The sequence below is a fragment of the Camellia sinensis genome, chromosome 4 (assembly GCF_055761805.1).
Source record: "Camellia sinensis isolate YWXY chromosome 4, ASM5576180v1, whole genome shotgun sequence".
Taxonomy (NCBI): Eukaryota; Viridiplantae; Streptophyta; class Magnoliopsida; order Ericales; family Theaceae; genus Camellia; species Camellia sinensis.
The window spans coordinates 101,001,541-101,015,065 of record NC_138964.1 but is presented as its reverse complement, the minus strand read 5'-3'; the positions used below and the strand labels follow the sequence as shown (position 1 = coordinate 101,015,065).

The 13,525-nt window shown below is 39.8% G+C and overlaps 1 protein-coding gene across 1 annotated transcript; it reads right to left on the bottom strand.

The window, feature by feature from the left end:
- Nucleotides 1-6,266: 6,266 nt before the first annotated feature.
- On the bottom strand, nt 6,267-6,964 carry LOC145823925 (uncharacterized). The gene is made up of 2 exons (XM_082923488.1): nt 6,687-6,964; nt 6,267-6,609 (listed from the first exon to the last, which is right to left on the bottom strand). Exons 1-2 carry the CDS (start codon nt 6,962-6,964, stop codon nt 6,267-6,269), a joined length of 621 nt encoding a protein of 206 aa, XP_082779614.1.
- Between the last annotated feature and the right edge of the window lie 6,561 nt (nt 6,965-13,525).

Genomic DNA, 13,525 nt, shown 5'->3' with positions numbered 1-13,525 from the left:
AATGATTTGTTTGATCAACTCCAGGAAGCCCAAGTCTTTTCTAAAATTGACCTTAGGTCTGGGCATCACCAGTTAAAAGTTAAGGCATAAGACATAGAGAAAACTGCATTCCGAACTAGATATGGGCACTACGAATTTTTGGTAATGCCGTTTGGGGTAACCAATGCACCTGCCGCCTTCATGGACCTAATGAATATGGTTTTCAAACCATATCTGGATGAATTTGTTGTTATGTTTATTGATGGCATTCTGATATATTCTAAAAGTAGGGAAGAGCATGAAAATCATTTGAGAACTGTGCTACAGATTGTGAGGGAAAAGAAATTATATGCAAAACTCTCCAAATGTGAATTTTGGCTTGACAGTGTAACCTTTTTGGGGCATGTAATCAATAAAGATGGCATATCTGTCAACCCACAGAAAATTGAAGCTATTGCAAACTGGCAAAGACCAACCACTGTGATTGAAATTAGAAGTTTTCTGAGGCTTCCTAGTTATTACCGCAGATTTGTGAAAGGCTTCTCAAAATTTGCCCTGCCATTAACTTAGTTAACACAGAAAAATGTACCATTCGATTAGAATGACCAAAGAGAATTTGCCTTTCAAGAATTGAAGACCAGATTAGTAACTACTCCAATTTTGACCTTGCCTAATGGTATAGATAGGTTTCAAATTTATAGTGTTGCTTTGTACAAAGGCTTAGGTTTCAAATTTATAGTGTTGCTTTGTACAAAGGCTTGGGGTGTGTGTTAATGCAAAATGGAGGGGTAATTGCTTATGCTTTTCGACAACTCCAACCACATGAGAAAAATTATCCAACCCATGATCTTCAGCTTGCAGCTGTGGTGTTTGCTTTAAAAATCTGGCGCCATTATCTATATGGAGTGACTTGTGAAGTGTATACAGACCACAAAATCTTAAAATATTTCTTTACTCAGAAAGAATTGAACATGAGAGAGAGAAGGTGGCTTGAACTGATAAAAGATTATGATTTGCAAATTATGTATCATCCTTGAAATGCAAATACAATTGTAGATGTTTTGAGCCGAAAATCCATAAGGAATTTAGCATGTTTGGTTACCGGTCAGAAGGAATTGTTGTGTGACTTCGAAATAAATGAAATTGAGATTGTGTTGTGTGATCAATGTGGGGTTCTAGCTGCCATTTCTGCACAGCTAGCCATAATTAAAGAAGTTAAAGAAAAACAACTAGAAGATGAATTCCTGAAAAAGATTGTTGATGAAATTGAATCGAAACTGAGGCCTAGATTTGTGTTTGAAGGCAATGTCTTGAAATTTCAAGAAAAACTTTGTGTACCGGATTGTTCAGAGTTGAGAAAGTGTGTTGTGATCGAAATTCACAAGTCTAAATTTGTTATGCATCCAGGAAACACAAAAATGTATAAAGATTTGAAACAGAATTTTTTGTGGCCTGATATGAAGAAGTGTATTGCTGACTAGGTAGCCAAGTGTTTACACTACCAACAAGTGAAAACCGAACACCAACGACCTGTTGGACTGCTTTAGCCACTTCTAATACCAAAATAGAAATGGGAGCATATTATGATGGACTTCATTGTTGGAATACCTCGCTCCTCTCGAGGTATAGACTCTATTTGGGTCGTTGTTGATCGCTTGACTAAATCTGCTCACTTTTTGCCTGTGAAAACTTCTTATAATGCAAATAAATTAGCTAACATCTATGTGAATGAAATTATGAAATTACATGGATTACCTGTATCTATTGTATCTAACAGAGACTCTAAGTTCACCTCAAAATTTTGGTAGAGTTTACAACAAGCTTTGGGAACCGAATTGAGACTTAGCAGTGCTTAGCACCCACAGATAGATGGCCAATCTGAACGGACCATTTAAACCTTAGAAGATACATTGAGAATGTGTGTGTTAGATTTCTAAGGAAATTGGGAACCTTACTTGTTATTGGCCGAATTTGTGTACAACAATAGCTACCACTCGAGTATTGGGATGGCTCATTTTAAAGCTTTGTATGGTAGAAAATGTTGATCTCCAATTTGTTAGGCCGAAGTAGGCAATAGGCCATTATTGGGATTGGAACTTGTGGAAGAGACGACTAAGAAAGTAAAACTGATTCAGCAACGATTGAAAACCGCACAGAGCCGTCAAAAGAGTTATGCGAATGTCCGAAGAAGAGACAGAGAATATGAAGTTGGTGACCATGTGTTCATCAAAGTGACTCCTATGAAAGGGCAGACACGGTTTGGAGTTAAAGGCAAACTAGCACCGCGGTACATTGGCTCGTATGAAATCATAGAGAAAATCAATCCAGTGACGTATCAAGTGGCTTTACCTCCGGTCATGGAGCATATGCACAATGTCTTTCATGTTTCGATGCTTCAAGATTATTTATAGGATCTGTTACATGTGATTGAACCGACACACATGCTTTTGAAAGATGATTTTACTTATGAAGAACGGCCAATCCAAATTGTGAACCGTCGGATCAAAAGATTGAGAAACAAAGAAATTCCGTTGGTGAAAGTAGATTGGCAAAATCACAGAAGGACGTATGTGACTTGGGAAACCGAAGAAGATATGATGAGACGATATCTAGATTTGTTCCCTCTAGACCCGGCATTCTTCCAAAATGAAGTTAATTCGAGTTTAGAGGACCAAATCTTTAAGGGAGAAAGACTGTAAACCTGTTGCCTATAATCCTTGATTAAGAATGCTTAACAAGTGATTAAGATGAAATCCGAAGTTAATTACATGTGTCATGTTTATTTGTGTTTATATCTGTCCATGGTAGGCTATTTGAATTTCTATTTCGATATGTGAATTACAGGCCTTATCGGCCACTGAACACAAAATTGACTGTAATTTAGAATTATTAGAATTTTATGGTATGTTTAATTGAAATTTGATTCGAAACTAAATAATTAGACTAAAATATTTGTAATTGAATAGCTTAATTAAGGATTAATTTCTCTTCACTAATTGAACCTATATTAGAACTCACTCATATTATACATTCCCTCATCTTCCTTGAGCTCAACAAACGTGTGTGAGAGAGAGAGAGAGACAGAGAGAGAGAGAGAGACCAAAGGAGAGGATTAAATTTAAGGAGATAAAAGGAGATTTGCTAGATATTGCTAGAAGAATTGAAGGGAATTGGTGATAGTGAGCAAGAAATTACTAGAATTCAAGGTTAAGGTAGGAATTCAACTCTTCATTTATGAATTTGAGTTAAATTAAGAAATTAGAAGATTAACATAGGAATTAAGCTTGGATAGCAGAAAAGAAGAGCATTCCATGCATGCATGTCCATTTCATCATAATTTAAGTTTAATTTCAAAGAATTCTCACATGCATGTGTTCATCTTGAGTTTGTTTTGAGGCTTCATGTAGTTTCATACCAAATTACCTCAATAGTTCATGTTTTGAAAGCAAGAATTCATATCATTGCATGCATGTCATGTATTCAAGTTTCAAGTTTTGCTTTTGAACAATTCACATGTTTTGGGGCTTTGATTTTGCGAAATGGCTTTCAATTTATGAAGTTCTATGAGTTTACAAGTGTTTTTTTTAAGTTTTGGCCCAAAAGAATATGTTTTGATGCCTTAAGATTGTGTTTTGGACTTGCAGATGAAATCTGGAAATTCCAGAATTTGGTCGCACCGCTTGAGTGACCAAAGCTTCACTCGAGCGTAAAATTCAAGCTCTCAGAAGTTTTGCAAAGTTTGGGGGTTGGCTCAAGCGACCAAAGTTGTGCTCGAGCGACCACCCTTTGTTTTCAGACTAGGCTTGAGCGGCCAAAAGTTGGCTCGAGTGTAAAATGAGAGCTCCTAGTACTTTTACAGACTTTGTAGACCTCTCGAGCGATGAAAACTTTGCTCGAGCGAACTACCTTGTTTTCAGAAATTTGGCTAAGTGTTTCAAAGTGTATTTTTGCATCCTCATTGCATCTAAGGCATTCCTAAGCCATAATAAGGAGGATAAGAGTTAGAAACACACGCTAAGAAAAAAGAATGATAAGTTAAACACCTTTGAAACGTGTGTCCAATGTGCATCTATCACGTGTTATCACCTGCCTGATCAGTCTGCTCTGTTCAAGTGATTTGTTTTACTCCTAGAGTTATCTGTGAGTAACAACTCTGTAAAGCTATGTTTGATTATACATATTTTTCTAACTGAAATGATATGATCTATTTTCTGAAATACTATTTTATAAATCATGAATGAATGTTTATTTTTCTGAAATGTATCGTGGCATCCTTAGTTCACGTGGCCCTCACCCGAGGGTAGCAATACCTATAAATGGCAATTTGAAACCGGCCCGACGGGGACCCGATCCCCCGTCCCCGAATGTGACGGTTTTTCCCCGAAAAAAACTCCCCACAGGCCGGGGATGGTATTAAAAAATAAATCCCCAATCATTTTCAGGCCGGGGACAGTGATACCTTTCTCGGCCCCAGCGCCGTCCCCGGCCCCCGTCCCCGTTTGCCCCGAAATGAAATTACAGTTACATCCCTCGCTATATATATATATATATGTTTCCTAATACGTAAACCTATTCTGTATGGACTGAGTTTAGTCACACACACACACTCTCTCTCTCAAGCCTTCCCCTCTCTCCTCCGATGTCCCTCTCTTCCATCTCCCTCCCTTCCTCCCTCCGATCTCCTCCATCACTCCCTCATGCTGATCTCCCTCGTTCCGAGACCTCACTGCCTCACCCCGATGTCCATCACTGCGTCCCGCGATCTGCCTCACGCCGATCTCTCTCTCTCCCTCCCTCCGATCTCACGCCGATCTCTCTCCCTCCCTCCGATCTGCCTCACGCCGATCTCTGTGCCTCCCTCCGATCGCCGTCGTCCTCCATTCCGTTGCTTATGTCAGGTTTTCCCAACCCAGATCTGATGAAGATGAAGTTGAAGAAAATCATGTGTTAGAGTTTTTGTTTCTTATTTTTATGGACTGATTTTTATTTTTTATTTTTATGGACTGATTTCACAGCTCAGATCTGTATGGACTGATTTTTTTTTTTTAATTATAGCCGGGGAATTATCGGGGTCGGGGAAACCCGATCCCCGTTGGGGACGGGGACGGGGACGGGGGTGGTGATAGGCTCCCCGTCGGGGATCGGGACCGGGGACGGAGAATTTTCTACCATCGGGGATCGGGGACCGGGGGGGGTGATCCCCGGCCCCGCCCCGCCCCGTTGCCATTCCTAGCAATACCGTGGCCAATATGCACATGGCGCTTGCACGGGGGTTACAATGTCGTGGTCTATGTTCATGTAGCTCTTGCCCGGGGGTAACAATGCCCAGTCTGTTCTGTTCAAGTGATTTGTTTTACTCCTAGAGTTATCTGTGAGTAACAACTCTGTAAAGCTATGTTTGATTATACATATTTGTCTAACTAAAATGATATGATCTATTTTCTGAAATACTATTTTATAAATCATGAATGAATGTCCATTTTTTTGAAATGTATCGTGGCATCCTTAGTTCACGTGGCCCTCGTCCGAGGGTAGCAATACCGTAGCCAATATGCATATGGCCCTTACACGGGGGTTACAATGTCGTGGTCTATGTTCATGTGACTCTTGCCCGGGGGTAATAATACCGAGGCCTATGTTCACATGGCCCTCGCCTGGGGATAACAATACCATGGCTATATGTGCACAAAGATATTGACCTTTATGGTCGTCAGTACCGACTATGCACATGGGTCTTTATGACCAATCTAATTTGTTAGCTAATGGATGTAACACGTATAACTGTTTATGAAATCTGTATAAGTATGTGAATCTGAATCTGTTTCTGATATGAATTCTAATTTCTGAATCTGTTTTAGACATCATTCATAAACCCTTTACTCTGTTATTATTCACTGGGATCCAGCTCACTGTATTATTTATGTATATAGGTGATCAGGCGCGGAACCAGGCCTAAGTTGCTAGCCTGTAGTTCTATTTTGGTCAGCCAACCACAATGTCTCCCAAGGAGGTTCCCGAATTAAGAAGTAGTCAAGTTTGGTGAACCATGTTTAAGACTTTTGTTTTCTTTTGTTTTGTCTGAACAAGTTTATGTATTATCTGTGTATTGGGCTAAGACCCATTTTGGTTTATCTATATATAAGTTGACGTCATATATGTAAATATAAGTTTGAAATTTTCCGTCCCATGTAACTCTACACAACTCTATGGACATTGAATTTAAATAATTGCTTCTGCTAGTCCCTTAATTTTACTAATCTGTTCAAAGGCCTTCTGTAATCCTAGAATTACTGGCCAGCTACGATGCTAAACCTATAGGGATGGGTTTGGGTCATGATAGCTTCCCAACCATGGTGATCACATTTCAAACATTCAACTTTCTTCTTTGCAGAGTGTTTGTTGACTTTTTGATCTTGAGCATTTTGATTTCCTTTTACAGAAATCGCGGGAACATCTGCAAAGGTAGACTTATAAGAGGCCACTTCTCGTTGACATTCCTTTTGAAGCACCAATGAATATGCTCGATTAACTGAAGGAAATGGATCCATTAATAAAATCTGTCCACAGACCGCTGAATATGATTCGTTAAGACCCATTGTCCTCTCTTCTTCGTTGATATTGAAGAGATTCCTTCATTGCACCACAAGTGCAAGAAGGTACTGGACAAAGGGCAGATAACTCATCCCATAAAATATGTCACCACAGACATGGTGTCTTGGACAAGATTGTGAATTTCTCGCTCAATCTGAAACACATGTGGACTGCTAATTTGGAAGAAACGTTCTCTCAATTCCACCCAAATTTCATTAGCAAGATTACAATAGATCACACTTGGACATATCTCCTTTGAAAAAGAATTCAATATCCATGACTTTACCGTATCGTAGCAGCGAATCCATTGTTGCAATTCGCCCACCGCGGAACTGTTCGGTTTTGGTATAGATCCATTAATGAAGGAAACTTTGTTCTTTGCACTCAACACCATTATCATGGCACGACTCCAAGTACTGTAATTAGTTTCAACCAGGGGTTGAGAGACCAACACAACTCCTGGATGATCAGAGTGATGGAGATACAAAGGGTGGCTAGGATACCATGAAAAGGTTTGGTCACCAAGAGCTTATTGCTCTGATTCCATGAAAAGAAATGAATATAATATAGAAGACTTTTTACACATCTTTACATTACATATGCTGAGATATATATAGGCAAGAAGAGTATAATCACATTCCTATAATTATGCCTGTCATATCCCTACAATTATGCTAGCCTACAATCAAGCTTTACAATTACAGCAAGTAACCATATATTCCTTGTGCACTAAATCAAAGCCACAAATCATGTAAGGTTGACTTGATTATCTTTAACAACCTAGGTAATAGTTTGTCCATGAGCCGTGTTTATCGTCATTGCAAAACACAAACGAATTGGAAATTGTGTACGCTTGAATTGAAAAGGATAAGACTCGTTCTCAGCTGCTCAATGAGAAGGGCTGTTATATATTAATGGAACAAATTAACCAAAAGAAATCAGTAAGAAGGGTTGTTCAATGATTTAATTATGTTGAACTTCAATGCATTAAGTATGCCATTGAACCAATGCCCCTAGGTGGCTATTTTGTTTCAAATTTTATCTCGAAAAGTGAGTGTATGGTGTAAATTTAAAATTAGTGAAATGTAGATTACACCGACAATGAATGTAGTTTATTAATTATGTTTGTCATCTTTCATGTTTTCGGAAACAAATATAATGAAAAGTTTGAAACACTCACTCAGTTTGTTTCCAATTTTCATTCAGAAAATTATACTTTTTTGTTTTTCTTATTTTTTTGTTTTCGCTGAATTTTTTTCATATTGTAATCAATTTTTTTTAATTTTTAGACACAACATAAATACACTTAGAAAGTATAATATTTGTAAAAAAAATTAAAAAAAAATTTACTAAATACCAAAAATATTAAAAATACAAAAATTTAGTACATTTTTCATATTTTTGTGTATTTGTTAATTTTTTAAAATATTTTTCACAAATAATTTACTATTTAAATACATTTAAGTAAGGCACATCTAAAAAAATTAAAAAAATTGCTTAAAATTAAAAAAAAAATCATTAAAAACAAAAAAATATGAAAAGAAAAAAATTTAATTTTCAGAAAACTGAAACCAAAAACACTACATAATTTTCATGTTATTTGTTATTTGTTAATTTTTTTTTTTTTGCATGAAAATAATTTTTTTTTAATTCAAAAACCACATGTTAATTTTTTCCTCAAAGTTTGTTATATTTGGAAAGTTTTCTAAAAAAAGTAATATCGAAAAATTTTCACTAAATAAATAAATAGGGGATTTATGTGTTACTAAAAAACTGAATAAAAAAAATTAAAATACAACTAAATAGGCACACACTATAAAGTTAAATCCAAAGAATTCATAGCATGATCTTTTCCTAGATGTTCTTTAGGCAAGTCATCAAATTATATGTTTTGGAGAAACCAATTGAGAATATTAATAATCCCAGGTACAAGTAGTTTAAAAAAACAATCCAAATGCTATGTGTTTGGTAACGTTTACGTTTTCAGTTTATATTTACAAAAATTTTATAAAATGATTTTTGTTTATTTTTAGAAAAACATAAACTACAAACGCGTTTGGTAATTGACAAAATATTTAAAAAAAATTTAAATATAAAAAGTGAGAAATGGCAAGTGGTGGCAAGTGGCGGCGGAAGACGGTGGTGGAAAGTGGTGACGGTGGGTGGTGGGTGATGGTGGGTGGTGGTGGTGGTGGTGGTGGTGGGTGGTGATGGTGGGTTGGTGGGTGATGGTGGCGGGTGGTGGGTGGTAGCGAGTGGGTGGTGGTAGTGGCGGTGGCGGTAGCGGGTGGTGGTAGTGGCGGGTGAGTGGGTGACGGTGGCGGGTGGTAGGTGGTAGCGAGTGGGTGATAGTGGTGGTGGTGGTAGGTGGTGGGTGGTAGGTGGTGGTGGCGGTGGCAGTGGCAGGTGGGTGGTGGATGGTGGTGGTGGTGGGTGGATGGTGGTGGCAGGTGGTGGATAGTGGTGGCAGGTGGGTGGTGAGTGGTGGTGGCGAGTGGTGGTGGCGGGTAGTGGATGGTAGTGGCGGGTGGTGGCGGTGGCAGCGGTAGCGGTGAGGGGTGGGTGGTGGTGACGAGTGGGTAGCAGGTAGGTGGTGGTGGGTGGTGGTGGCAGGTGGGTGGTGAGTGGTGGTGGTGGCGGAAGATGGTGGTGAAAAATGGTGGCGGGTGGTGGCTAGTGTTGGGTGGTAAAAAAAAAAAAAAAAAACTCAAAACTCAAAACTCAAAACGGAAACACATTTTTTGACCAAATTTATAAACTGAGACCACTGATTTATAAATCAAAAATTTTACCAAATAAGTTTTTCTTTGAGTTTTTTAAATTTTTGTAAATATAAACAGAAAACTGAAAACGTAAGTGTTACCAAACGACACCTATCAGTTTGTTAGGAAGGCTATTTTGAATTATCACCAGCCATTCAAAGTATATCAATTGCAAAAATATTTATTTTCTTTATATATTTTCATAATTTTTCTTGATTTGAATCTCACAAAATTTCTATCACGTTCATGAAAAGGTAGTGGAGAAGACAAATATTAAACATGTCATAATAATGGAATTATTAAAAAAATAATCATATTATGATGTTTGAATGCTTACAGTTCATAAGAAGGTAGTAGAGGAAACAATATTAAACAGGCCCACAATAGTAGAATTATTAAAAAAATAATCATATTATGATATTTGAAGGTTTTTAATGTTTGAATTTCGAAAAGTGTTTGGTTGTTTAATAGATGTAGGTTGCTATGTGATGTGTGATGTTTATTAAATTTTGGAAAGTATTTTTAGAATACGAAAAATGTAAAAAAAACATACTATGTATTCTTCAAACTTTTAAAATAATAGTGGATAAATACAAGACCTTACACAATTTTTAAATGACAAAAATCTTAAATAAATAGAAATCAATAAATGTAAGACCTCCAGCTATGTTTGGATGTTTGGATGACAATAAAGGAATGAAAATTTCATTACTGATAATAAATTTTATGTATCAATACTATTTGATTTCGTTAGGAATCATAAAATGATAAAACTTTGGATCTAATTGCTATTATTTTACTCTTAAATAACTAATATTTGTCTAAAATATATGAAACTTGAAAACCTCTTGTCCTCTTAAGATAGATAGCCATTTTTTCATTAAAATTACAAAAGAACTAGTTGTGTTACCAAATGCTTCACACCTTTTTTTTTAATTATTTATTTTTATTTTGTTTACATTTAACTTGGCTTCAAAGGAAAGAATTAAGACTGTACACGAGTTGGATTAGTTTTACCGGCGATTCCCACCCAACCCGACCATATCGGTTGGGAAAAAAAACATCTGCTTCCGACCAATGTATGGTTCAAAATTGCACAAATCAAGTAAACCAACTGAGAGGGTAATTTATATGAAAATTTGGCCGAGCTGAGCAATGGGCCGTTATGGGCCACAATACAAAGGGCTGAGTAAAGAGGCATTGAAGTTAGTTCGGTCCGAAAGCCTTGATGATTGGTCCAGTCCTAGAGAGCCTATTGTTATTATCGATCCAGGAGAGTACTGCGGATAGTTCGGTCGCCCGAGTTAGCTCGGTCGTGGCATGGTGCAGCTAGCTCGGTCAGACCTAGCTAATTAAGCACGGTCTAAACTAACACTATGGTTAGCACGGTTTGTGTAGGTAGAACCGAGGTAAGAGCAGTGAAAGGAAGAATCGAACTAAGTATAGTTCGGTCTGGTCTGTGGCTTAGCATAGCCATGTTTACCTCGGTCACAGAAGTCCGACCATGGAAAAACCATCTCACTTGGTTTGTGCAGTGAGGGGAGTATTGGAGGATAAGCATTATCTTTCAGGAGTATGAATCCCAGGAGGACTCTGCATGGAGGGGTAAAAGTCCTACTAGGATTGTGCCACACAGAACCTACAAAAGCTCACAAACATCACCTATGGAGAGGTAACACAACTTTGATTCCCAAACACACAAGGGCTTTTTATCTATTTGTCTATTTTGCTGACTTAGGCATCAGAGAGGTATCCGGCACACACCCGCCGGCTAGCTCACGTTTGTGTTTTCAGGGAGTAAAGCGACGACGTACGGAGGAGCGCAGACTTGATCAACAGGATTATACGGGAAGAATATTTCGTGCCTGTACAATTGGCGCCGTCTGTGGGAAGCTCAGACTAGAACAAAACCTCTTGATCAAGCTTTTCCTCTTTAGAAGCAATGGCGCACAACGAAGATTTGCCGCAGTCTGCCATCGACGGACAAACACCAGAGGGGGGTGCAAGGCGTGACGGCCTACCTTCTATCCCTCCCATGGCGGACTTGGAGCCACAGCGACAAAATCCCAGAAGTGATGCAAGGGGAAGGAGGCGGACTAACAGCCCCCATCACTCTCGTTCACGAAGTCCTGACACACAAAGGCGAATGATTGATCCTCAAGTTCTGAAGGACCGCGTGAAGGAGCAAAATGAATTAATAAGGAAGGTGGCGGCGGACATGGAGGCCATGAAGCACCAGCTCAAGGGAAAAGGGGTGGCGACAGGAGAGGGGCGCAAAGGCAATGCGCCTCCTCGCCACTCAGAAGATCGTAGTAGGCATACCACGACATCACAAGCAGAGAGTAAAAGCCTCAGGACGAGCGACACTCAATCGAGGACTTCCAGAACTCGTTACTCCAGGTTTGAGAGAACGAGATCATTAAGATCTTACACAGAGAGAAGTACCTATCGGCCCTCACACACGCACCATACATCATCCAGGCAAACGGAGTTACCTAGATCATCCGACTTACGGACTGTGCTTGAAGAAAGGGCGCGACAGAAGGAGGATGCTAGGGTACGCGACCCGCACAGAATTTCAGCCCTTCGGCGGTTGGCTCCTCGGACGCATGGAAGCGTCGAGGTTGGAATGCCAATACCACACCTTGCCTACGAACCAACAAATAAAGCGTTGGCAAGACTACATAGCTCACCGTTCGTTCCAGTGATTGAGAACGCATCATTAACCTCAGGCTTCATCCAGCCTAAATTTACCACGTACGAAGGGAAGACAGACCCTTACATGCACCTAAGCCACTTCCACCAGGTTATGGCGGTATATCGACGAAACGAGGCTTTGATGTGCATCCTTTTCCCATCAAGCCTTGGTAACCTAGGCTTGACTTGGTTCGAAAAACTTCCAAAAGGCAGCATAGCCTCCTGGGCGCAATTGGCGAAGGCATTCGTAACGAGGTTCAGAACGAACACCAAAACCCCGGTGGAAATTGATCAACTGCTCTCCATTGACATGGGCAAAAAAGAGTCATTAAAATCCTACAATAGCCGCTGCTAGGAGACCTTCAACCAGATTGGGGACTGCCCCACCAATCTCGCTGTCGCACAGTACAAAAGAGGCCTTCCAGTCGAGAACAGACTAAGGGACTCAATCACTATGATACCGCCTCTCACGATGGAGGCCTTAATGGAGAGAGTGCACCAACACATTCGGGTAGAAGAAGATGGCGCCCGTGCTAAGGCAAAGTCTAGCATGACCGCAGTACCAAATAAAAAGACCGCGGCAAAAGTCAACGCGATAGAACGTCCGAACAAAAACGGACGAGGCAGGCGAGACAACGGAGAAGACCAGGATAAAAGATGGTTGAGAGTCCACACTGCCATTACCACGGTATTCAAAAAGCCAATCTACCGGATTCTAAGCGAGATACGAGATGAACCTTTGGTCAGATGGCTTGCCAAGCTAAGAGAAACTTAGAAGGACTACGACGAAAGATCACGGTGCACCTTCCATAAAGAAAAAGGGCACCGCACTGAAAATTGTACACCATTGAGACAACATTTAGAAGATTTGGTGACGGCCGGTCACCTGGACAAATACATTGAAGGAAGGGCGCAGCCAACCCCCCAGAATGACAACCACCCGAACGGAATGGCAATCGACGCCCCACCTCAAGGCGTGATAAACGTAATACATGGGGTATTCGTGCCAGAGCGCGTATGTGAGCTCAAGGGCATGATAAAAAAGGCTGAGCACTTAAAGGAGGTATTAAGCGTCCAGTCCACCATTAAAAAGGAGAAAACAGAAACCACGAACGTCATATCTTTTTCAGATAGAGACTTGGCAAGGATATACTGCCCTCACAATGATGCACTAGTCGTCACTCTCCGAGTCCAGGATTTTGACATCAAGCGGATTTTGATTGACCAAGGGAGCTCATGTGAGATAATGTACTACGACACCTTCAAACAACTGAAATTGGAGGACACAGACCTGGCACCAGCCGTGTCCCCCCTGATCAGATTCAACTCAATGCCAGAATGGCCAATCGGCAAGATCATCCTTCCAGTCAGGGCAGGAAGCGTGACAAAACAAGTGGAGTTTTGGGTGTTAAAGGTCCCTTCCACTTACAACATAATCTTGGGAAGAACATGGCTGCATGCCATGCGATCTGTAGCGTCATCCTACCATCAAGTAA